Genomic DNA, 26,717 nt, shown 5'->3' on the forward strand with positions numbered 1-26,717 from the left:
AGTCTTCTCCAATGTAGTTAATACTGTTTGTATCTTATATAGACCAAGTTAGCATACGCCAAGTGTCCAATCCTGTCCAGCGCTCTTTTCGTTTACGTACGTGTTTAAACGAAAAATGTTTCACGTAATTTCCTAAAGTCAATTTAGTTTTAAATGCATGGCTAACTACACAAATAACATACTTACGTCCTTAATTTCTTTTTTCAGTTCAAAAAGATGTTAATTTACAAATAATTAAGGCAGTTCTATTTTAAAAAATATTGAGGGAAAGTCATTATATATAATATAATTTCTTTAAAAAAATATATGGAATAATCTAGACGATTGAGAGGCATAACTTGTGACTATTACATCTTGCGGTGAATGATGATAAAGTTTTGATGAACACTAAACAAAAAGACAAATATATAACTTGTGACCTTTTTTATTTGAGATTTTTATCATTAACAGCATCATGGTTTTTTAATTTTTTGATATAAAACCATCAAGCAGTGAGTGATAATAAAGATTTATATACGCTTTTAGCTAGTGACTATTACAACCTATAAATTTTCTTAAATACCTAACATGTAGTTTAAAAAAAAACACCTAACATATACAAGTTTATGAGGTAACATATACAAGTTTATGAGGTACAAACTTCACAATCTTACATTGATTAATTTAAAAAAAAAAAAAATTGACCACATAGGTCCTATAAATACACAAAGCCACACGAACACAAAAATCCACCACCACCACCCCTAGCTTGTCTTTCAATGGATACCATGAGAGATAAGCCCATAAAATTCTCATCTTCTGTTTTCTGTTTGATCATTTTATTATCGGTGTATAACTCTACGGCGGAGCTACGACGGTTGGTTCAACCACCAAAATCCGATGGTACACTCAGTTTTCTCGTTGTCGGCGACTGGGGAAGAAGAGGTTCTTATAATCAGTCTCAAGTAGCTCGTCAGGTACGTAAAGATATGTTATATGTATATGTATATGCGTGTATATGTATGCCTTATCCAGAATCAATATTTTCATCCTTGTTTGTAACTTGTAAGTTGGCTCATTTCAAGTTCTCTTATACGGCGTGGTTACTGGTTAGAATTGATATGAGAATTGAGAAGAATTAGAAGAAAAGACGAAAATGATTAGATAAATCATGATGTTTTGCATTGATGCACAAAGATAAAAAAAAAAAATATTTTTTCTAAAACATAATTTTAAAAATATAGTTAAAAAATCATTACACCAATTATAAAAATTACTGAATAATCTAATTAGTTATACAATTTTCAATAAAATTAAAAATAATATAAAAATATTAAAATAACATCTATTTTAAAACAATAAACATTTTCTAAAATATCATTTATTATGAAACGGAAGGAGTAATAGCTGATAGTTTAAATCTTAAGCGAGAGAAGCGTGTAATATTGTGTTTTCTTGACGTCTAATGCATTCTAAAGTAAATTACTGATTAGGCTATTGAAGTAACCGACAAGTAATAAACTGACTATTGCATGGAAAACGTAATTTCAGTCTTATTTAAAATTTTAATATTTTAAAATTAGATGTCTAAATAACAGGTTTAAGTGGAGAGGAGAATTGACAAAAAAAAAAGTGGAGAGGAGAACGATGATTTTATATTATCTTTGTTATTTACGCAACTTTTCTTTTGTGTGTGTTAATGAGCTTCCTATTAAAACTGCATAAGATAAAATGTTGCGGGGCTAATTAATAATCTTAAATTATTTGCGTTGCATCTTCTATTTCTACTAGTAATAGTATACGTCATCTTTGTTTTCATATTATATATATTTACCCCTTTTTGATTTACTTTACTAATCATTTTGACTACTATAGTTCTTTCTGTTCAGATGGGAAAAACAGGAATGAATTTAAATATCGATTTCGTCATTTCGACTGGAGATAACTTTTACGATGACGGAATAACAAGTCCATATGATTGTCAATTTCAAGATTCTTTTACCAATATTTACACAGCACCCAGCTTACAAAAGCCATGGTATAATGGTAAGTAAACTATCTTTTCCAACTGGAAGTAAGAGAAAATAATTGAACTATACTCCGGTATATCATTTATATTTATCTTTTTTATAACGAGGTTTTTATATTTACTTTTTCTTACTCTTTTCTATCTATCACCAGTATTAGGAAATCATGATTATAGAGGTAACGTCGATGCACAAATCAGCCCGATACTGAAGGATTTGGACTGTCGATGGGTTTGTTTAAGATCTTACGTTGTTAATGCCGGTAATTAACTTAACAACAGAAAGTAAATATCATTTTCATTTTGAAATATATAATAACTACTTCAAACAATCCTTTTGTAGATATCGTCGATATTTTCTTCATAGACACAACACCGTTCGTAGATAAATATTTTGATGAACCAAAGGACCATGTTTATGATTGGAGCGGCGTATTACCAAGAAACAAGTATCTTAACAATCTCTTAGCGGTAATTAACTTTGTACTCTCTCACACCCTAGCTTTTTGACAGTCTATATTGAAATAGTATTAATAGATATTTCTAAGTCATTATCTTATTTTAAAATCTTTTTTATTAAAAATTGATAAAACTAATCACTCTGTCAAAGATATATACAATTATAGGATCTCGATGTGTCATTTCAAGAATCAGTGGCGAAATGGAAAGTAGTAGTAGGTCACCACACAATCAAAAGTGCAGGTCATCACGGTATCACGAAAGAGCTTGAAAAACAACTTTTACCTATCCTTGAGGTAATTTTTACCATAATAAAAATCAAACTGCGTAATGTTAAACATGAAAGACTTTGTTTTCTTGGAAATTAGGCTAATGAAGTGGATCTCTACATAAACGGGCATGATCATTGCTTGGAGCACATAAGCAGCATTAACAGGTGACTCATACTTTGTATTAATCAATGTATCTATTAATTATGGATTCTATATGTAACGTAAGAGGGTTAAAAACAAAATGGTACGCATGTTTTGTGTTATCTCCAGTGGAATACAATTTATGACAAGTGGCGGTGGGTCCAAGGCGTGGAAAGGGGATGTGAATGAGTGGAACCCGCAAGAGATGAGGTTTTACTACGATGGACAAGGTTTCATGTCGGTTTATCTATCGGAAGCAGAACTGCGTGTAGCTTTTTACGATGGATTCGGTCGCGTTCTGCATCGATGGAACACTTATAAGAAGGGGATTTATACTGATATCTAAACGATCTGATTACAAAAGTTGAGAACCAAATATTCATATTAGTAGTTCATTGTTTTTTATATTTGGTGGTGGTTTTTCATGTGACATAATCATTTTTAATGATGTGTGACTATTATCGAGATAATAAAGTATGAGAAAGGAAATTTACATGTAGACTAAGGACATATGTCTATCCCCTTAACTTGTTTATTATTTCATTCATTTTCTTATATTCGAAGCATGGGCATGGTTCTCCTCTCGTGGCGCACTGCCTTTTTGATTTTGTGTTAAAGTGTGCATATTATTTTGGATAATTTATTAGTAGTATATTATTCCACTATATTTAGATATTTTAAATTATTTAATTTTTTTGATTTTTAAAAAATCACAAGGATATTTTATTAGTTATTACAAAATTTCAAAGATTTTATTCATGTATTTTAATAATAATACCATACATAAATAGGGAAAAAAATACATGTATACATAATTAGAAATGAAAAGAAAAAATATGTAAGATAAACACTTTGACGAAAACGCGTAAATAAGTATCGCCCAGACCTTAAATAAATATATTACATAAGCAAAAGCTGTATCGTTTATTTAATTTCTTTAAAGACTCAAAGTCTTTTTAATTTACATAGTAAAATGGTTATATGACTTCTTCAATAATTGATGGACCATGATTTCCTTACGAATTCATCTAATATTAATTGGCACCTAGACTTCTCTCTCTCAATATAAACATTCGGTTTCTTGATTTTCTTAAGACCAGAGAAAACAATTAAGAAGAACTAAGATGAAGATGTTCAGCGTACGTTTGATTTTTCTTATTCTATGTATCTTCTTCGATGGTTCTTTGTCAAAGCTTGAAAGGTTGGAGCATCCGGTGACGAAATCCGATGGCTCTTTGAATATTCTGGTCGTCGGAGATTGGGGACGACAAGGATGTTTTAATCAATCTCTCGTTGCTCATCAGGTAACTAGTAATATATAAAAACACGACTACAACGTTTGACAGTGTAAAAGCATATACATGCGTGTTCAAGGCTGCAAATACAATAATAGATTGGTTAATAAAAGTGTTTAAAAAAAATAAAAATAGTGTTTCAAAAAAAAAGATTGGTTAATAAAAAAACAATAAAAGATTAAAATTAACTTGAAGGATGCAACCTATGTTTCTGATGTTTGGTTGTAGGATAGAAATGCACTATTTTATATCCGGACTATGTACTGTATATACCACCAAAATGATTAGGTTTGATTTTTAGTGGAAATGTGTTTTTGTTTTAATCTGGTTGTTTGTTTGTTTTTCCATTAAATCATTTAACCTTTGGGCATCTATTTGTATGGTGCGTACAGTTCTTCATAATAGGAAGTCATTCATTCTACGCAATACATATACATTGAATTGATTAAAAAATCGGTTTTTTCGGGAAAATGATTGAACAACATATTCCTGAAAATATCCTTGTAGTTGAAGAGTTGATACGTTTCATTGCAAAGCATATTCCCTAAGTGATGAAAGAAAGAAGCTTAAGTTCTGATTCAAAATAATACTAAACAAATAAATAAAACTAACATATCCTAACTATGACGACTTTTGTTTTGTATTCAATATTAACTTTTATTGTAGATTTAATTAAAAAAATTAGTGCACCCAGATATTTTTAAATTCTAGAAAACCTCGACATGATCAAATGTCCTTACTAAAAAAATCTATATAACAAATTTTTGAAAATGGCAGATGGGAATTGTGGGAGAGCAACTAGACATAGATTATGTGATATCAGTGGGAGATAATTTCTATGACGACGGTTTAAAAGGAGACACTGATCCTGCTTTTGAAGCCTCATTCTCTCACATCTACACTCATCCTAGTCTCCAAAAACAGTGGTATTCTGGTAATATGACTTCCTTTTAATGATTGACTAATACTTCTGTGTGATATCTCTGAATAATAAACGTGGGTTCAAACTCTGATATTATCGCAGTTTTGGGGAACCATGATTACAGAGGAAATGTTTCAGCACAACTAAGTCATGTTCTTACCCAAAAAGATTGGAGATGGTTTTGTCGCAGATCTTTTGTCTTATGCTCAGGTTCATTTTTCCTCTTCTTGTTTTTCCTTTTTATGTATCCATTATATTAGGTTAGTGACGGTAATGTTGGATTTGACACAAAATATTTCTTGGATTCTGACTTAGAAATGTAATGTTTTTTAAATTAAAAAAAAAAAACTGGCCTTCAAACTTAGAAATGTACTGTTGCATAATATGCATTGCCTTGGTACGTCTAAACTCATAATTAAGTTTGAAATTCGAGCTATAGTAATATATTTTAAACACTTTTAGATTCAAGTTTTTTGGTTAGCTCCATATTCGTTTTCATTTTTCGGATTTAAACAAGTATAGTACATTGTAACCAAATTAATAGATAAGTTTAACTTTTTGATTGATTTGGTTATTTTTGAGTAATTTTGTATATAACCATAATATATAAGCTAATCAAGGTTGTATGAGTATTATACGTTACTATCTTTATAAGTTAACTACAAATAACAACCCAAGAAAAATAACGTTCTATATACAGATTAAATCATTAATATGTATAATTGTTGGAATTCATGAGAGTTATTTCATATCAAAAGAGAATTCAGTCAACTTGTGACTGAATCTCCTTTTTATCCACACAATATGTACTCATCCTTAACTAGAAAAGAGATAACCAATTTGTGATTGAATCCACACAAATAATCAACACTACAACCATTTATACTAGTGAGTAAACCGGTTGTATGAAGAAGAGGATATCTAGTTTGAGTTTAATATTTGTGAAGAAGAGTGTAGTTAGTGTTTGACAAGTACTAGGCTGCCTTAAGACATTCTCCAAACCATGACTCCTAAATATCATATATTGTGAGCATTGATTAAACACAAGTAAAGAAAGAAGAGAGAGCACAAGTTTGATGAGAGTACTTGTCTATTTATGTGTGTTTTACAAGACAGAACAACCACAACCTTTAAATAGGCCATAAAAAGAGAGAAAAATGATAAAAGAACACATTAGATAAAATAATGCATCAACACCAAAGAACTAGCTTCTTTTTTTCTGGAACACCCCAGCAAAACTCACCCAAGGGCTAGCTACAGATTTGAATTTACACTTGAAATTTGGTAAAGTCCTGTGATATCAAATTTGCTACTTTATGCTTCTCTTTATTTATTCATATCAATAGTTTTGAGGTGGCCTTTGGCCTTATCTTGATGAATGTGGCCTTGACTCTCCAGCTCTTCTTCTTTTCTTATATATAAATGATCAGCCTAGTCTTGTTAACTTCGGCCTCTACCTCTTCTTTACTTCATTCACTCTAATAATAATATCAATTACTACGCAATTTGGTTGATTAATGATAATTGTTTTGGTGATTATAGGAATGGTGGAGCTTTTCTTTGTGGATACAAATCCATTTGTAGAACAATACTTCACAGATCCAGAAGACCACACTTATGATTGGAGCAACGTGTTACCCAGGGATAGATATATCTCCAACCTCTTACATGTAATACATTTTGTTTCTGAAAAATTAATAGTCAGAAACCTCCTTCTTGGTTATAATATTGTCTAATAATTCTATTTTTTTGCTATTGAAAATATCAGGATTTAGATTTAGCGATGAAAAAGTCGCGTGCCACATGGAAATTTGTCGTGGGACATCATGGGATCAAAACCGCAGGTGAGCATGGTGTGACCCAAGAGCTTGTCGATCAACTTCTTCCAATTCTAGAGGTAAATTAATTGTTTTCTTGTTGACTTCCAACTCTAGAGGTAACTATTTAACAATCATTAGATCATTAGTTGTTATTTATTATTACTAACTTTTTGTATGAAATATTTATTTAGTACTTTTTTTTTTTTTTTTTTTGCTAACCGAGTATCCTGGCCCCACCGAGGTGGTCCAGACTAGAGACCGAAGTGAGCATGGACGCTGCCAGGGCGTCACCATGTGGCTCACCGTGTAACGGTCTTCGGTCTCGGATGCTGCAGCCCATATGTTAAATTCCGCAGTGGCCAAGGCTCGAACCCAGGGGCGGGCACTCCAGCTGGAGCTCCTATACCACTAGACCAAAGCAACTTGGTTTTATTTAGTACTTTTGTCGTAATTCTTTTATTTACTATTATTGAAGGAAAATAAAGTGGACGTGTACATGAACGGACATGATCATTGCTTGCAACACATTGGGTCTGACGGGTAAAGTTCTATTTACTTCTTCTTTTCATCAATAGGGATCGTATTGGTTTACATTCTTGAATGAAAAAGAAAACACGAAGTCAGTTTGTTTTAAACAAATTTTATTTGAATCTAGATTAGTCAAAGTCTTAGTTAAGTTTAAATGGTTACTACTTCAGACAAAACCTAAATAATTCATTGTTTGGAATTGGTGAAGTGGGATTCAATTTCTAACAAGTGGAGGAGGATCAAAGGCATGGAGAGGAGTTATTCTGCCGTGGGATCCAAAAGAACTAAAACTTTATTACGACGGACAAGGTTTCATGTCTCTTCACATTACTCACTCTCAAGCTAAGTTCATCTACTATGATATTTCCGGCAATGTTCTTCACCAATTCACTTTGTCCAAATAATCCAAAACTTTTGGCCACTTTTAAAGATCATTCCTCTAAAAAGAAAGAGAGAGAGCGAGAGAGTGATTCAAACATACTTTTAATTTGAGATTTTTGATGTGTAAGAGATTTATCCATTTCGATTGTTGTGCGGAATATGTGATGCGCACATCATTGGTTTCTTCTGTTGCTTCAAGTTATTGTAATTCTATTAAATTCTATAGAATTGCTAAATTGTGTGATCAAATAAGGCTTTTAACTAAGAGCATCAAAACAAGGTTCAAGTTATTGTGATTTATATTGTTTCTTATTTCAATCAACTTTGTAATATTTTGTATGACCTTAGGATTTGATCAAATGGAGTGTATAAATATCATACCATTTTTATTTGAAGCCTTAAAGTATTTTTCAAATGGGCTTTTAAAGCCTTATTTTGAAGGCCCATAATCATCAAAATGACAATAAAAATCCCCTAAGAAGCCTGTGGTATCTGACAATTTTGCCAACAACGATGTCCACACACACGAACATTTATCATCATCACAGAGAGCCGTAGAAGAAAAGAAACAGAGAATGGTGGTGTTAGGGATACAGTCTCTTAATTGGTACGTACATGGCGGATTCATGGAGAAGAAGAAAAAACATCTGAATGGTATTGTCAGAGCCACTGAAAGGGACGACTCTTCTTCACAGAGATTCGAAATCGATAGAGATAAAGCTAGACAAGCTCTGAAACAGCTCGACCAACAAATCGAATCTCAAGCCGATGAAAAACCAAGAACCTTCGTCAAGACATCATCGGACGTCGTCAGAACAAGTAGTGGAGGTTCTTCATCAATGGATCCATTCATGTTCGAAGAACCACCTGAGATGTCCGGATCATTCCTCACAACTACAGCTTTTCTTCTCTTAGCTTTCACTTTGTTCTATAATATTTTGTTCTTTACAGTTATTAAACCATCCATGGATGGACCAGAATCAGTTCCAGCAGACACGATAATAGCTATGTCTGATTCTGAACTTGTCCAGTTTCCACTTTCGTCTTCTCCTAAAAAAAACTTTTAAACAGTAAACCCACAATGTGTGTTTCTATGCTTACATAATCATATCATTTGTTATATCTCAGGACACAAAACTCTATTACACAAGTGCAAAAAGTCTTTAATACTTTTATAGAGACATTGTTTGGTTTTCGAGCTGCAACAACCTAAACGAAGTGTCTGCATCCAACCTCAATCCAGCATCTTCAACCTCCTTACATATCTCTCTACACTTTGTCAATCTCCCAGACGCTATACAAACGCTAATCACCTCGCGAAAAATATCATACGTTGGAGTAAAACCAGCTTCCTTGAGCTTAGAGTAGTATCTCATTGCTCTTCCCAAATCATCCAACGCCACAAACAATCTAATAACCACTCTATAAGCAGGAAGATCAAGAAGACAGTTCGATTCCTCCATCTCCCAAACCATACTCATCGCCTCTCTATACTTCTCTTCCGAAAACCTGCTATGTATCATCGTAGTGTACATCACAACGCTCGGCTCTCTGTTCGATTCTTTATACCATTCAAAGAGACACTCAACGAGCTCGAACCTTTTAAGCTTCACACAGATCTTCATCACGCTCGTGCAGTCTTGCTGACTCAGCTTCAAGTCTTCTCTATCTTCCAACTCGTCGAGGAGAGAAACAACAAGATGGTACTTATCAGGGTTTTTAGCGATTTCAAGAATCATCTTAACGTAGATACTCGAGTCGAGGACACGGTTGTTACTCTTAGCGATGAGTAGAAGCTTCCTGGCGAGGTTCAGCCACCCGCCTTCGATGCAGCCTTTGATCATCGCCTCGATAACGCTCTTGCTAGCCAAGGTGTTGTCGAACTTAAGAAGCTTCAGCTCGTGGTGCTTAGCCAAGACCTGGATGGTGGACGCGAGGATGCGGTTGTCAGGAAAGAGATGAGGATGCTTCTCCGCCCAACGGTAAGTCTGTAAAGCTCTCTCGGGGAGACCCATGTGGCCGAGCTCGCGGATGGTGGTGGAGAGGGAGCCTTTGCGGAGGAAGGTGGACCATTTGTTGAGGACGAGAGAGACGTCTGCTTCAGGGGAAGGTAAGCGTTTGATGTCTCTAGCTAAAGTGATGAGAAAGGTCGGGTCTTTCGATGATGATGGCACGAGTGGTTTCTTGAGGTTGTTGGGCTTTGGAGTTGGGAGGCTTAAAGGTCGTAGCTTGTGAGGCTGAGGGAGTGGTAGAGGCCTGACTCGAAGTGGTTTCTCTGGTTTTTGAGGGATTCTTTGCTGGAAAAGAGATGAGATTGCCTCGATTTCGTTTGGTTCCCAGACATCTAGCTCCTCTTCAGGTTCTTCTTCTTGTAGTGGTAACAAGGGTTCTGTGATGGGTTTCCTTAGGAACAAGTTGACACCGAACTCAGGAGGGAGCTTGGTGCGGCGTGGGTTACGGAGATTCTTGGTGAGTTTCTTCTTTGCGTAGACTTTTGATGTTGCTTTGATTCTGCTCGGTTGGAAGATAAGTGACGAAGAGACAGGACAATGCATCATCGTAACCTAGCTTAATTGAATTGGGAACAGCTAGGGTTTAGAGATAGAGAGAGAACACGAGGAAGAAGAAGAAGAACTTTTTTGACCAAAAAAAAAAAAAAAAAAAAAAAAGAAGAAGAAGAACTTTTTTTTTTTTTTTTGAATAATTATTTTACCCGACCCGGAATATTTTTAACCCGACTCGAACTCACCCGATTAGACCACCGGTCTGACCTGACCCGGTTCGGGAAAGCAAAAGAGAAAAGGTTGTTTTCGCCTTTCGGGATAAGAACTAGCTGCGTGGCAGGACCTTTGGAAGCATGTGGAGGTTTCCAGTGGGAAAATAGCTGGCAGGACGGACAAAGGCATCGCCTAAAACAAACAACACAATGAGAAACTGAGCTGATGCCAGTTTTTCACAAGTCTTTATCTCTTTTTAGAGATGGTCCCTAAAATGCGAAACTCGACATTGATAATGAGCTAAGCCAAATTTGTTTTTTTTTTTTTAGATTTTAGAATGATTCATGAATTCGAACCAAAAACCGATAATTGTTTACTCCCCTGATAATATTATGTAAATGTGAAAAGTATTATTATCGCCAGCGCAAAGTTATCATATGTTTTTCGGAAATCTTAATGTAAACAATTTTTAAAAAAATTACACAAAATTTGACAAATTGAAACATAACTACGCAAGGCCTCATGAGTTCTTTCCCCTATGCTTTCGGGCCGACTTAATGATTGCATATAAATTGTCATCGCATGTATATACATATGTGCATGAACATGGCCACACCAAATTAAATCGAATAATATTCACTGGACCCCTTGGATAAAACAAGCAGAAGAGAGACAAAACTTTCGTCTATAAAATACCCAAATTGAATTAAAATAAAAACCGAAGATTGTCTAACAAGAAAATGACAATAAATATCAACAGAAAATGAAATTACAACCCCCAAATATTCGTAAACGGAATATGTATCCACATTATCATATAACTATATAAGTATTGCAAAACCCCAAATCTCTCAAATAAATAAATTAATTATTTTATTTCATATACAAGCAACAAATGACAAAAAATGCCCACTATAACTGTGAAAACGCACTGAACATAAAATAAAAATACCAATGAAAATGGACTTATTATAGAAACCCCCCATCAAATCTCATCCAACACCCATGTTATTGACTATATGTTTCATCATATCGACTCTGTTCCAACAACACGGCTTCTCCTGCTCCGGTGCTTTCCGTTGCGGTGACGCCTCGGAATCCCGCCAAAAGTGACCGGATCATGAACCCTAAGCCGCTGAGCCTCTGCGGGAATCACCACACACTCAGGTAGAGCAACCTTGTACCTGTTCCGATCATAGCAATACGAGTATGTCATGTGTTTCCTCCTGAAAACGCCCATCTTAACCCTCTGCGACGGGCTAATCTCCTGAGCCGCGCGGATATCCTCGTCTGCTCCTTCGTCGCACTTAGGAAACTGCTCAATAGGGTCCACGGCGCAGCCATGAAGGACTAAGTCAGTGAGCTGCGCGACATAAGGGGCATACTTGTAGTTTACACCGTACTTGCCACCGTTAGTTGCCCATTTAGAACCGTCCCATATTGTTGTGTAGAGAGACATCGGCTTTGATGGGAAGTGACCTCCCATCGACGCTGTTCGCTTCACCTCTCTGATAGGAACGTTGTCTACAAAGAATCTGCATAACACAAAAGACGTACAATTTTGATCAGTTCCCACAAAAAAATAATAAGCTAAAAAGGATTATTTATCCAAAAATAAACATATTTGGTAAAAAAAAATTAAAAAAATTCTATAAACATAGTTAGATTCTGTATGAGTCATCGATGCCACTTTAGTGGAGGAAATTACGATCTAGATCGATACCAAGAAAACTTTAACTCACAAAAGATAACATTTTTAGCATAAAACTCCAGCTTTTGATGAACTAAGTAAAGATTCTCAACATGGATTGGACCCCCAAAGGAAAATACAACTCCGTAGGGGATTTTTGTTGATGCCAAAAATTAAAAGCTGTAAACCATTCTTGGGGCTCACAGACTTGAAATCGACAGGAACAAAAGCAAATGATGTCCCAAGCATCACAAAACTTTCCATTAGAAGAAATAAAAATTTAAATCCATCAAGAAATTAAAGCATAACAAAAAAAAAACATTAAGCCCCACTTGAATTTTCCTTAAAAAGAAGATGGCATTGAAGTATATTAAACCAAATGGGGTCAAGAACCTAACCTACTTTCAATACTCTAAGGTTCTTTTATTTTATTTAAGACAATCAAACAAACACAGAGAACTAACAGAGAAATGGTTATTTGGAGTTTTCCATTTTAAAACTTACATGATGTGAGAATCAGACCAGAGAATACTATATTGATGATAATCTTCAGTTGGATCAAACCATAGATTAGATCTCTCTTCTCTTCCCAAATGAGTGCTTCCATTACCGTAAATGTTTGTCTGAATCCTCCATTCTTTTCCTCTAATATTACCAAGAAACTCAAAATCAATCTCATCATGATTCTTCTCATACATATCTCCATTTGACATCTGAAAATATTACAAACCACAAAAAAAAAACTATATTAAAGTCCTAGTCCCAATATAAATATTAGTGAAATTAATCATATTTATTAGAAAAATATATTTAATTGATTAGTTCTAGCCATACCCAACAGCTTTAAACTTAAGCTAAATATTTCACTTACATAGAAGGCAACAACTACTCCAGCTGAATAATCAGAAGGTAATTTGATTGAAGCGCTGAATAATCCATGTAAGTATAGATCATTTGAGACAAACCCAGAACCTGTAAGGAGGAAATAAATTAAATCATCACTATACTGAGAAAAAAGAACAACCTAACACAGAGGAAAATTTTAAAAACCATACCGGTCCTTTCATCGAGCGTTAACCGGACAGATTTGCCGTCTTTATGAACGAACAAGTTCTTGTCACCAAAAAGCTGCGTGTAACTTTCTTCAAAAGATGTGACTGGAAGATTTTGCAGAGTGAATCCAGAAACAAAACCGGAGAACAGAGACATGAACACTAAGAAACGACTCAAAGTTTCCATTTTAGGGATGGTATCTGTAGTACCAAACGGTTTCGCGTGTCTGGAGTATAGGGAAGATTTAAGAGGAAGAGATAAGAGCTTGCGTGGGAGAGCTTAGGTATAGAGAGAGAAAGAGGACGGGAAAGAGAGAGAGAAAGAGGAATATGAGGTTTCCATCTGGCTTTGGGTGGGTTTATATTTTGTAATTTACGATTTTCAAAATATTTTTCTTTCCATATTCCTTTTAATTTGTCTGTATTTTACGCGGTGACAAGATTTTAGCGAAAACTGAATAAATTAAAAATCCTAAATTGATTACAATATCTGTACATTTTGGATATATCTTGTAACAAAATATCTTTTAAGAACTATCCTGATTTACAAATTTAAGCTACAAAAAATATAGTATTGAAGAACATAAATAAATAATTTTTTAAATAGCAATCAAAATTAATATTTCCTAATATTCTCCAATGATTCGCTTTTTAGTATTTATTTTTTAAAAATGAGAAAAAGGTTATTTATTAATGTACTAATATTTAAGTAGTTAGGTAATTTGCATGCGACTAAAAGTAGTTTTACGTATTAATCAATAAAAATAACATTTTGTTATTTCAAGTCTCGCAATTACATTAATGAGCCTAAATCCGTGTTGTATAATTGATAACCATAGAATAGTTTTGAATGTGGATACAGTCGAGAGAAAAATACTCATGCAAAATTTAAATTTGGTATCGCTAGTAATGATCCTAAAGCATTGGCATGATTGCTTATTTTTGTGCACATCAACTTTCTTTTACTTTTTCAGACGAAATTATAGTATTATACTAATATGAGATCTAAATCTTAATTAATACTTATAAAATAAATATATCGACATATAAAAGACGTCAAGGCAAAAACAAGAGAAGCAAGAAAGCATGAAGGGCTTTGCTTCTTACACATGTGTCCCGACAAATAGTCACAGGTGCTGTGTCAGCTCTGTTCAACCAACACTTCATTTTTAAATATATTGTTAGGATTTTAACCTTAACCTTGTGCTATAGAATTAGGAATAAACTTGATACCAAACTTGTCTTAGCTTTTATTCACTACAAAGGTTTCTCAAGAACAAAATATAAAGATCACAAGCCTAAGCAATAAACGCTCTTCCTAATTGCTAATCTCTCTTGATCTCTCTTTATCTAACTTATTGCTCTCTTCTCTCTTCTTAAACGGATGATCTTTGTTGTTGTTGAAGCTTTCCTTATATAGTCACGACCTAGACCGAATCCTCTTTGTAAAAGGATTATTTCCATTCTCTTAAATTGGTAAAGCACGAGACCGTCATTAACGTAATCAGAAACTTGCCGCCAAAGTAATCTTTTGGTATTGGGCTTAAAGTAGAATTTGGCCCATATCATTACAATCTCCACCTTGGGCCCAAATCCATACTTCTCCTTTTGCGTCTTCTTCGTTGAGCAACAATACCAACTCTTCTCTGTAGCTTTGACGATCATAGTGATTCTTACCCAACCACTACCTCCACTTTTCTCCGCTCTGGTTCCTTTGGCAAACAAAGCTAGCGATTTCAGGAGCTTCACCAAGCTTTCCCTCCGTTTCCGCGTGACTGGTCCGTCTTCTCTTCTCCACTCCAGCCGGTGAATTCATCCCCCTTGTGAATCTTGCCGATAAATTCTCTCGCCAATGCTCTGATTTGTTCACCGCTTCCTCTTCTCAGGCGCTAGCTTGCAACGCCTCAACCGTAGATGTGCATGCTCACCCTCGTATGGCTTCCTGGTCATGTCCTTTTTGTTTTCTTTAGAATCAGACTCTTCAGTTTGCACAGGTATCTTCCTTTGCCCTTTGACTAATTTTGATTTCCTGAAATGAACTTCTCCTACTGTTAACTCTTTATGACTTGTTTATGATTGAATAATCACAAGCTCACTTGATGCAGACGTCTCTCCACCATGTAGCTTCCTTTGGTAATATCTTTTACCCTTTACTCAATCATATTCATAAGAGCTAAACATTGTAAAATCCAAACTGTTCTTCGTTGGATTTATTCAGGTTTGATGTAGACGGTTCCTTGCTACGACCATGTATTTTTCAGGTAAATCAATCCCTTCTGATTTTATATATACCTTGAGGTGATTCTCCAGCTTCTGTTGTAGCTCCATTTTTCCACAAATTTCTAACTAGTATTTTGAAATTTGCAGACCTTGTATAGACTGTGTCGTCTATAACCACCATTCCTCAGAGGTAATTTTCTTCTCTAAGACTTTTGACCAATCCCATATCTGTAGGCATCTTTCCCGCTTTCTCCGGTGAACTTATGGCATCTCATAGCACGTCTTCTTTCAGCTTCTTGGAAAAGACTTTCAGTCTCCTCAGCGGTTTAAGACGATCACTTCGCTTGTGCTTGTTCTGCGATCTTGTAGTCCTGTAACCTGAGATACTCGTCTCCCTTCACCATTACTGGTGTTCAAGACGTTCTCTCATCAACCTTCCCCTTCCTTGTATGGCAACCCAGTTGGGATTCCTTTCTAGCCTGAGATACTCGTCTCCATTCACCACTCTTGATGTTTAAGACGTTCTCTCATGTAGCACTTCAACAACCTTTCCTACCCTTCATCCGATATAATTGAGACCTATTAGCAATTTTCCCTTTGTTTCAGCTGCTCCACCTTGAGCTAAAACATCCACCTCGTCTTATCCGTCACAAGTAAATTTTCTTGCTCCTTACTAGCTCTTTATTATCGATAAGAAATAACAGTAGTCCCTTACTCATTATTTCTTCTTGTGTGAGGTGTCTCGATAATAAAATTACCTGTGACGCTTTTCTCCTATCAGTGGACATTAGGAAGTTCACAGCAAAGCTGCAACTTCTGATCAGGTGCGTTTTCTTTTAACCGCTCTACATGATTACCCGTAGTATATGTATTGTTCGATACATCTTCCCTTTTTAGTGTGGTAATGATAGACTTGGTTTCTGCATCGCTAACTTTGAGCATAAACCCTGTAGCCGATGCTTCCTCATCGTTTGTTGCATAATCTGAGTTTGTGAAACTTTCAATGCAAAACTGTGAATCCTTCTTGAATCCATCAAGCCTTTGATTCTCCTTTGATGATGCCTTATCATTACTCTTTTCTTCATTCTTTGAAAGACAATAATCATCTATAGCATGCCCATTCTCAGTTTCTTTACTTGACTCGTATTTCTCTGCTGAAAACGAATCTCCACCTCGAGCTGAAGTCGTTTCTGTCCTAAAACCATATGGACTTGGTCCCTGAATTAAACTCTCACTGAAAGACACCTTTAACTTCTTTTGTTTAACTTCCTTCTCAGCTTTTGAAGTATCCACTTTACTCTTCACAACCGTTCCTTGAAGAAAGTATAACCCATCTTTGTATTTTCCTGAAATTACTTTCTTCTTACGTTTGTAAAATTGAACCTTGAAGCAGCTTCCTCTATACCTGCAACCTGATTTTTCTAACATCCCATAAGAAATCAGATTCCTACTCACGTCCGGCATGTATTTAACATCCTTGAGTATCACTTCAGAACCATCTGAATTTTGAATCCGAATCTTTCCCATTCCTTTGATGCTGCCTTGAGTGTTGTTAGCCATCAATACACTTCCTCCTTCATACTCCTTGAAATCAAACAAGACTTCTTTGTCATGTGTACTATGGAATGAACAACCTGAATCCATGATCCATTCCTTGAGTGTATCTTGATTGCTAACGGTTAACACTAGTGGCTGCACAGGCTCTTTTGTAAAATTTGCAGAATTTGGACGTCTCCTTCTTTCAGGACATTCTCGCTTCCAATGGTCTTCTTTTCCACAAATAAAACAACCCGTGTTGTTCTCCTCTGATCTCTGATTCGACTGAAACTTTCCTCTGCTTTTAGATCTCCCTCTCCAGTTATTGGAGTTTCCATTACTGTTCCCTGACCTCTTCTGAGCTCTTCCACGTGACTCTACATACAAACCTTCCGAATCTGTTTTGCTTTTGTTAAGTAATCCTTTCTGCTTAAGTTCCGCTTCTTTGGAATAAGCTGAAGTTACAACTTCGTTTACGGTAAGCGTTTCTTTCCCAGTACCGTATTGAAGTGTGTGAACCAATGGTTCATATGCTTCTGGAAGTCCCGACAATAGTTGAATCGCTTGATCTTCATCTGATATGGTAACTTTGAGACTCTCCAAGTCTGCGATTAGCTTCAGAAAGATATCTACGTTTTCTTCTATCGTCTTGTCCTCTTCCATCTTATAGCAAGAGAACTGTTTCTTCAAGTAGATTTTGTTGGGTAGCGACTTCGTTTGATAATTCTTTTCAAGGGCCTTCCACATCCCTAATGCAGTTGTTTCATGCATAATCTTTCTTAGAATAGAATCACTTAAACACGTTCCCAGTAGACTTCTTACTCTAAGATCCTTGTCAGCTTTCTTTTGATCAACCTTTGCATCTGACCCTTCTACTTCTTTCCCAGATTCTGTCAAGACCGTAAAGTCTTCCTTAAGAACCGAAAGTAGACCCTGGATCTCTAGCTGACCCATCATCTTATACTTCCACATCCCGAAATCACCTTTGCCATCAAATTTCTCCATCTCAAATTTTCCTAGAGTTGGTTCCATAATTCTAGCTAGCACTTCCAATCAAACCTGATGCTCTGATACCACTTGTTAGGATTTTAACCTTAACCTTGTGCTATAGAATTAGGAATAAACTTGATACCAAACTTGTCTTAGCTTTTATTCACTACAAAGGTTTCTCAAGAACAAAATATAAAGATCACAAGCCTAAGCAATAAACGCTCTTCCTAATTGCTAATCTCTCTTGATCTCTCTTTATCTAACTTATTGCTCTCTTCTCTCTTCTTAAACGGATGATCTTTGTTGTTGTTGAAGTTTTCCTTATATAGTCACGACCTAGACCGAATCCTCTTTGTAAAAGGATTATTTCCATTCTCTTAAATTGGTAAAGCACGAGACCGTCATTAACGTAATCAGAAACTTGCCGCCAAAGTAATCTTTTGGTATTGGGCTTAAAGTAGAATTTGGCCCATATCATTACATATATAATACAGAAATTCCAAACTCTGTAAGCAAACATGTCAAATAAACAGTATTCTTACAAAATCTTAAATGTATAACTGAATAACTCTGCCTCGTGGTGTATTCTCTTTTTTTTTTCTTACTAATAGACTAATAGTGTATTCGTTAATGTGAATTATATTCAAACTGTTGTGTCTTTTCCTTTTTACGTGTTGTAGAGGTTTCTTTGAAGAGGGATAAAGTGCAAAAAAAGAAAAGAAAAAAATCATAATACAGACCGGAAAGAGAAGAATATAAAATTTAGTTGTATATCAAAAACTGTGGACCAGAGATCTCTCCTCGAAGACAAACGGGGTTCATTTTAAGAAAAGGCGAATCATTAGGGTTTAAAAAACAATTTATTTTGAGACTTTCGGGGTCAGAAATAAAAGGCGTATCATTGAATTTTCAGTTTTTAAATACTAATTTTTAGTTTATTAGTTGAAATTTCCCATAAAGCGCATAACGGAGAAGATTAAAGTTGGATTGGTTTAGCCGTCCCAATACACCGTCCCTGATGACACATTCTCCGAAATACCCCTTCCCGTTAAGTGAATACACGCGTTTGCCATTTATTGTGTAGAATACCATCTAGTGGTATTACATATCTGACACCTGAGAGGTAAATGAGACATTTGAAAATTTTAACGGTAGACTTAAAAAGGTAAGCGGCTCCATAAAGTAAGAATCGCGTGAGGAAACGCGGGTCTTAAAGATTGACATATGGCAATAAACGTGTGGAGCGGGAGGTCTGAAACGTAATGTTTGGCGCCGCGGCTATGGGCCAATGAATGCACTAAGTAAACGGTGCTGTACCGAAAACACTGTCAACGACTCAAAAGTTGGCCATGTTTATTTTATATTTTATATTTTAGAACTGCCATGTTTATTTCTTCTGTTGCTTTGCTGAGATAAATGACTACAATATGCAATTTACGACTGTAATCAAATGACTACAACTGAACTGTTGTTTCTTACAATTCATTTGACTACAACAATCAGATGATCTCAGTCGTTAGTTGTAGTCACTTGATTACAATTCATAATGACCAATTGCATATTGCAGCAGTTCAAACCTTAAATTATACTGATTTTTAACAACATATATAGCGATAGTTAATAATATTAGTTCTCGCTTACATTATATATCTGAGAATAATACATGTTTATAATCACTAACTAAAATTTTTTAAATAGAGAATACATAATTTTAGTTGGATGGTAATGCCGTTAATCACAATAGCCGTGTTTGAGGGGTCCAGTACTTCACGCCTAAATAACTTTTCTCGTTGATAATAATTACATTTAAAAACTTTTCCTACCCACAATCCATATTATTAATTTATTAGTTTCATATTTGGTGGTTACTATTGAGTATTGACTTATCGCTAGAAGGCTGCATCGTCATCCTCGCAAGTAGTCCGGCTACGCGCAATTTAGTGCAAAAGGTATTCCATGCTAACGTGTGCGTGATTTAACAGATCCCAATGTAGAATATTCACGTGAGGTTTTTGCATGGATGTAATCACCAAGGATCACTATGTTGTAAGAGGGAATCTCAGCCTTTGATATCTGCATGGAGATCTTACATTCTCATTTTTGGCCAAAAATGTTCCTTTTTATAAAGAAAAGGCCTATCCAAAAATACATTTTTGAATGCTTATTCTATGGGCAACAAGATTTTGATCCACATTTTAAAAACAAAAAAAATTGTTCTTTAATAAAGCTCAATTCAAAAATAATGTAAAGACACTAAATTTTATTTTATGTTTCAAAATTTTGTTATCAAATTAAATGAATAGTTGTGAAAAATATATTATTAATAATATATAGATGGTTCGTTATATATAAACTAAAATAAGAAATTAATATTTGCGAGATTATTTTTAGATATGTGCTTGGTATTAAAGATGATCATTTTGCTATGTGTTGTAAACTAAATAAAATTTGATTTTAGTTTTTTATATATATATTTCTGTTTAAACGTTTTTGATTCACGCTTTCAAAAAAGGAGATTAGTTTTTGAGATTTTGTTATTTTACTCGACTAAAACTTTGAAACTTTCGGATAATTTTTACTGTAATATGGTTATGTTTGTTTAACTAGTTTGTTTAACCTATTTCATCTTGATTTATTTGTAATGATTTAATCTGAAACTAAACCAAGTGTAACCTGCAGAAAAAAATAGCAAAACAACTTTTGTCACCAAGAACCAAGCATAAACAATGATTACACTGGGATGGAGCATTTTGATCATGAATTGTCACCAGAAAAAATCATGTTAGTCCAACATCAGAATATCTACTACGAATCCGCGGTGCAGTCGAAACTAGCTAAGAATAATTTTTTTTGTATGAAAACTATAACCATTCACTAACCTAGCAGCACTAGAAGAATAGGAAACAAGACACACATAGGCAAGACTGCCTCACAAGTGAGATGACGAGAAACGGGCAGACAGTAGGAGGAGAAGACTTAGACCCTTAAAGCATTGGATACATATACGCGATGAACACATGTAGACATCTGACCTGCACGTGCTTAGACAGTAGAACAATAAGCTGACACACGACGACTTCATGACACTAAGTACGCCTGGATCTAGAAGATAAACCTCTGAACAGTCACCCTTAAGACTGAAACAAGCAAAAAAACTACCCTCAAAACACCGGAAAAGGAACTCACTGACATAGATAAACCTCCAAACCCACCACAAATCTAAAACATAATTGGACATATGAAGCTTATAACGCACGCTACTAGCCGAACAACACTTCAACACATTTGTCAACAAAACCAGATCAAAAAATAAAAACTTATGTAGCATCAACATCAAACCTTAAAATCGGACTCCGCTTAGAGCACACACCCTTGAACTCTCTCACCGAAACAACATAGAGTCGGAATGGGATGTGTGCCACCAAATCCACCGACGAGGCAATGGACATAGATAGTGACAACCGCCAGAGCTCTGAGCATATAGTATATCAAAAAGAAAAAAACATACCACCATGTGTGCATCTGGATGTGTCTTAAATCTCTGTGCACCAATAAAAATCTGACATTCGTTTGGTTAGATGTAGGCGCTAGGAAGATAAATTCGCTATCAAGGTTGACATCTAGGGGGTGCAGGGACTGCAGGCCCCCGCAGTACAATATGCCTTTTCGGTTTAGAAAATTTGCTTTTTCTAAATAGGTATGTATTTTTATAGGGAAAAGAAAATCAGATTTTGAGTCTGCTTTAAATACTAGTCTATGGAATTGTAAAATTATTGATTCACATAATAATAAAAAATCCAAAATGAGTATTTGCCTAAATACGTTTTTGTTCTCTATTATTTTCTTCAAAGTTGATTTGCATTTGTTCATAACACCATGAAATAACAGAGGAAATATCGAAATAAGTGAGGAGACCTCATGTACCTACAAATAATCGGAAAAGTTATGATTTTTTTTTTGCTAAACAGTAAATAACATTTTATTATTTGTTTTTGGGAAAGAGAAAAAGAGACTCATCGGATTAAGACTCTCAAAAAAATTATAGTTTTTTCAAAAGAAATAATCATTGAATTGCAGGTAACTAAATTTTTTTACATTATTTGGCCATTTTCTCTATTTGGTGTGGTTGATTGATGAGGAATTGAGGATCATACCCCGAACGACGATGTCCCCCACCAAGCGAAGCGAGGCACAAGATCCTACACTGCAAAGTTTTTTATTTAGCTACAATGCAAAGTTTTTCTTTTGTTGCTAAAAAGCTACAATGCAAAGTTTCAAGTAAATACTCTTAAATAGTTGTTTCCCGCTTTTGCAAGTTATTTAGATGATATTAAAGTCCTGAAAGAGAGTTTTTCCCGCTCAGAGATTGTCTATGTGCCAAGAACGCAAAATACAAAGGCGGATAGCCTAGCACGTAGTGTCAGGAAGCAGCCGTCTTTCGTCGTTCACATGGATCGACATCTCCCAGTTTGGTTCACAGAGTCTGTATGAGTCTGTTTATGCTGATGACAAAAAAAAAAAAACTTTTAAATAGTTGTTTCAAAAATCAATCGTTGAAAAAAATTATTTGTATGGAGTCCGTATATATACATAGAACTGGCTCTGTGTTCATAATCATTTAGTTTTAAAATTTTGAAAAGTAAACAATTTTTGAAAACAAAAACAAAAACAATTTGTGCTATACAAAATAGGTTAACATTAGGCTAAACAATCATTTACAAACATGATAATGTCATTGTTGAGAGTTGGAGACGGAGTTACGTGTAAGTAACTCTAACGGAATAACTTGTTTGGTACTGATATAGACAGCTAGCATAATTGTTATTATGGATACTGTTTTGATATGTATTTCTTTGTGGTTGTGAATTTGTCGTAATTTCAAATTGCCACATCATCTCTTCTAGCCGCCATTGTGTGGCAATATCTCAACTCAAGTTCCCCACCCTCGTGACATTTTTGATTAAAAAAAAAACAATGGAGGAATCAATAATCAATCTGTGCATACTTATCTAGTCCCGTGTAGCTCGTGCGGACCAAAGAAACCAGGGCCGTTGTATGTGTGTCCTAACTCCTAAGAGTCAAAACATCAAGGGTTGGCTGTTTAAAACCCCTGTAAATATATCAATCCTATCTAATACCACTCGTACTATTCACTTCTTCACAAGACCACCTAAAGATATTATCTCACTTTACATCATCCTCTAATCTTTTTAATCCTGTCCAATTTCTCCTCTCTAATCCAAAATCAAAATTAAAAGGTATAAATAGCATTTTGAAACTCTATATGTCTCTCCTTGCCTTGTCCGCTTTCTTAAGGAACATTATTGATTCCGCTACTTTTATCACCATACTCTCTAAGTTGTTGTGACCATGGGCACCGATTAAGACGAGAACTTTTTGTTCATTTATGTGGATGGTTTCGACTAAGCTTTTTCTTTCGTAAAGATCATTTAGTAAGTTAGTATAAAGTTTGACCAAAAAAAATGGTAAGTTAGTATGAATTATTACCAAAAGTAAATAGATAACGTCAACTCCATGGGTTCGATTAGGTCTGCTTGACGACATATCATATTGTCATGTGGTCTTGTTTACATAAAATTAATATAGTTAATATCCATGTGCTAACTATCAGATTTATCTTTTCTGAAACCCGGCCAACCTGATAAGGTAATTAATAGCCCACTACCCAACAGAAATTTGAAACACCTACCCAATTTTAAAATCTCTTAAAGCCCAGCACTTAATGATTTTAATGGATTTAATCTTGTACCCGGAATATGGCGAGCATTTGACAATTCGGTTCATCTCTATTTGGATTATTCAGGTTTTCAATAATTTTGGTTTCAAAAGCAACTTTATTCGAAATCAAATTTTATATCAGTTCGTTTTAAGAAATGGTGTTAAAAAGTTATTTGTGTTTAGTTTGATTTGATATTATGAAAAAATTATATCAAAAATGAAAAAAATAATTTTATTTAATATATATATATATTGTATTTAATATAATATATTATTTTGTATAATTTGTAATCTATTTTTTTAAAAAATTCATTCGAATTATTTTATATATATGGAAAAGTTTTTTGAATTTGATTGTCTTAGTTTTAGAGAAGAATTTATATTAACAAACGAATCAATTCGAACCAAAACTTTATTAAAAATAATTGAAAATTTAATGAACTTAAACTAAATTTTGTACCAAGCAATCCATAAGAAAGTTTAGTGTTAAACACTACTCCCTCCGTAAAGATTCATGTTTTAAAAATACAAAAAATTTAATGTATATAATAATGATAAAATGTAAATTTCGAAAACATTAATTATATTTACAGAATTATGATTGAGTAAAAGTTATGGGAAATGGCTAAACACAAAATATAATACATTTATAACTAAATTTTTTTTTTATGTTTTTTAATATATATGAAAAATCCAAAACATACATCATTTTAAAATGGAGAAAGTATTATTTATAAACCAAAATTACAAATACTTCTACCAAAACCAAATTTTAATTTTGACTGAAAATAATAGAATATTAGAACCATTTCAGTGTGAGTGTGAAATCTTTGTTTTCACCTAGTTACAGTTACCTTTTTCTCGGTCAAAGAATCATTGATCGATGTTGATTTAGGACTGATAATTATACTTTAACATAGGATATGATATTTAATGAATGAAGTTGATCTTATCTCTATAGAATATTCTATTGGACTTTTGAATTATCAGTGATTGAGATAGTAATTATGAAATCGTGATTGTTTATTTAACCTTTGAGGAAAGGACGATTATGCCTAGCTAGCCTGCTTTTTTGACTCGTGAAACCTGGACTAATAACCATTGTGTGAATTGTTAAAATTTACAAGTGCATACTACAGAATAAGTTATAACTTACGAATACATGAGTAATTTAGTTGATGAAATTACGATTTTTGATATTGTTTATACTGATTAATTGGTTTAGTGATTGCCGTGCATGTGGCCAAGAAATAATTCGAGAGCAAATACAAAAACTGAAAAATATAATATTTTACAAAATCTTTAAAAATTCAAATTGAAGACGATAATTTGCAACCACAAAATGGTTTAATGATATAAAGTCAAACATGAATATCACATGGCCGACACACATTTTTCTAGCACCACTTCCTTTGTGTGCCTTTCTTTTCCCTCTTTGTGTACTACTAAATCCATATATTCTACTTTTACACCTTTTGTGAATAAAAATACAAATTAGTGATCTTGTCGAAAATATCGTGTGTCCTACATGAACATGGATGCTTTATTAGAATCTAACGTCGAAAAAACCAGAAAATTACCGAAACTCGCATTATCTTTCAGTGTTTTGGTCAACAAATTTATCATGATTTTTTTTATGGTATTGGGTCTCGCCTGGATCAAGACTCGAGTTAAGCCGTTAGTCCCGAGCCCGAGCACGAGCACGAGGCATTGAAACTCATCCGTTTTGGAAGGGATCACGATCCGGTTCATCAAGTCTGGTGTGTCGCACTTTACATAATTACTTGTTTCTAGCAACCGAAAATTTATCTAGAACTGATAGCTTATAAAAGAGCGGTCGTACTAGAATGATATTCATTCTATATACATTCTGGCTCTCGACTGATAATCACTTCAACATTTGAGTATTCTGTATCAATAGAAAGCATATACATGTGTTTTCTTGTTCTGATGTACTATTTGTTCCCATTTTCTACTATATTTGTAGAGTGTATGTCCTCCTCCCTAGATAGTAAAAGTATATCAAACAAAATGAGTTAGGAGAAAAGAAAACAATTGTTCAATAAAAACTCTATAAATTATTTTTGATAAATTAATAAGTACGACATAGCAGTTTAACACATGGTACAAATTGATATGATAATAAGATAACATTTTAAATAAAATCTTATATAGATATAGAACTCCATCAAAATCATGAATTAATAATTTATAATCTATATAAGTATTACCAAAACATTGTATTAGTTGTTTTATATTTACAATGGATCATATTTATACTTTCTCAATATTTTAATAATATTAGTAAACTTATATCTCAAATCACATTTAAATTCTGTAAAATATATTTCAAATACACCAAATAATATAGAAAAAAATTTGAAAGTTAAATTTTTAAAATTTAGTTAATGTATATGCAGTAAATTCAAGTAATTTTTAATTTATAAAAATATATTCTAATATAGAGAAATATAATAAATGAAACTTTTATAAATTAATAACTCCATAAATTAATAAAATATCATAGTTTCAACACTATTAATTAATAGAGTTTTTTACTGTAAATTCCAAATCCATCATTTTTTAGAAGACACTTCCCTGGATAAACCGTACAATTCCAATTTTTTTTGGAGAAACATACTACTACAATTTTTTTTTACTACTACAATTATTAATACATCAAGAAGAACTATTTTCATCATTCCATTTCTCAGTTTTCAAACGCAGATAAGCAATGCATTGACTAGATATGATATATTTACACACTGTTCTATTTTGGGAGGTTCCTGTTAGGTCTCAGACGATGCTTGTCGATGGAAAAAACCCCCAAAACGTTGTTTATTCACACATCGTATTTCTTTTTTGGAGCATTAATTAGTCAACATATAGCTGAATCATGTACCAATATACAAATATACGTACTTTACTAAAATGTGCGTCAAACTTCTTT

At 34.0% G+C, this 26,717-nt stretch overlaps 5 protein-coding genes and 1 long non-coding RNA gene across 9 annotated transcripts; 4 read left to right on the forward strand and 2 right to left on the reverse strand.

The window, feature by feature from the left end:
* The first annotated feature begins 708 nt into the window (after positions 1–708).
* LOC106431573 (purple acid phosphatase 8) lies at positions 709–3,376 on the forward strand. 2 transcript variants are annotated; one of them, XM_013872367.3, is made up of 7 exons: positions 709–956; positions 1,869–2,025; positions 2,161–2,268; positions 2,349–2,476; positions 2,632–2,760; positions 2,833–2,900; positions 3,007–3,376. In XM_013872367.3, the coding sequence occupies exons 1-7, from the start codon at positions 759–761 to the stop codon at positions 3,221–3,223; spliced, it is 1,005 nt and encodes a 334-aa protein (XP_013727821.1). In that variant the 5' UTR covers positions 709–758; the 3' UTR covers positions 3,224–3,376. The 2 variants fall into 2 exon arrangements, with proteins under 2 accessions (XP_013727821.1, XP_013727822.1); XM_013872368.3 differs by having other exon boundaries at positions 729–956; positions 1,855–2,025.
* A 236-nt stretch (positions 3,377–3,612) lies between these two features.
* On the forward strand, positions 3,613–7,952 carry LOC106431552 (purple acid phosphatase 7). The gene is made up of 7 exons (XM_048781299.1): positions 3,613–4,181; positions 4,950–5,106; positions 5,197–5,304; positions 6,637–6,764; positions 6,863–6,991; positions 7,390–7,454; positions 7,651–7,952. Exons 1-7 carry the CDS (start codon positions 4,002–4,004, stop codon positions 7,844–7,846), a joined length of 963 nt encoding a protein of 320 aa, XP_048637256.1. The 5' UTR covers positions 3,613–4,001; the 3' UTR covers positions 7,847–7,952.
* Positions 7,953–8,398: 446 nt separating this feature from the next.
* On the forward strand, positions 8,399–8,950 carry LOC106411520. Its single transcript, XM_013852299.3, has one exon. It carries the CDS (start codon positions 8,399–8,401, stop codon positions 8,888–8,890), a length of 492 nt encoding a protein of 163 aa, XP_013707753.2. The 3' UTR covers positions 8,891–8,950.
* LOC106411511 (pentatricopeptide repeat-containing protein At2g01860-like) lies at positions 8,869–10,381 on the reverse strand. The gene has a single exon (XM_048781297.1). The coding sequence runs from the start codon at positions 10,379–10,381 to the stop codon at positions 8,996–8,998; it is 1,386 nt and encodes a 461-aa protein (XP_048637254.1). The 3' UTR covers positions 8,869–8,995.
* A 1,015-nt stretch (positions 10,382–11,396) lies between these two features.
* Positions 11,397–13,675, reverse strand: LOC106431558 (probable xyloglucan endotransglucosylase/hydrolase protein 27). Its single transcript, XM_048781298.1, has 4 exons — positions 13,286–13,675; positions 13,102–13,202; positions 12,735–12,943; positions 11,397–12,075 (listed from the first exon to the last, which is right to left on the reverse strand). The coding sequence occupies exons 1-4, from the start codon at positions 13,467–13,469 to the stop codon at positions 11,568–11,570; spliced, it is 1,002 nt and encodes a 333-aa protein (XP_048637255.1). The 5' UTR covers positions 13,470–13,675; the 3' UTR covers positions 11,397–11,567.
* A 225-nt stretch (positions 13,676–13,900) lies between these two features.
* On the forward strand, positions 13,901–16,239 carry LOC125609832. Of its 3 annotated transcripts, XR_007339949.1 has the most exons (6): positions 14,443–15,276; positions 15,374–15,415; positions 15,501–15,543; positions 15,650–15,692; positions 15,795–16,033; positions 16,109–16,239. It is a non-coding gene; the product is annotated as an uncharacterized LOC125609832 (long non-coding RNA). The 3 variants fall into 3 exon arrangements; XR_007339947.1 differs by having other exon boundaries at positions 13,901–15,276; positions 15,795–16,182; XR_007339948.1 differs by having other exon boundaries at positions 13,901–15,276; positions 15,388–15,415; positions 15,795–16,180.
* The last annotated feature ends 10,478 nt before the right edge of the window (positions 16,240–26,717 follow it).

Source organism: Brassica napus, chromosome A6 (genome assembly GCF_020379485.1).
Source record: "Brassica napus cultivar Da-Ae chromosome A6, Da-Ae, whole genome shotgun sequence".
Lineage (NCBI taxonomy): Eukaryota > Viridiplantae > Streptophyta > Magnoliopsida > Brassicales > Brassicaceae > Brassica > Brassica napus.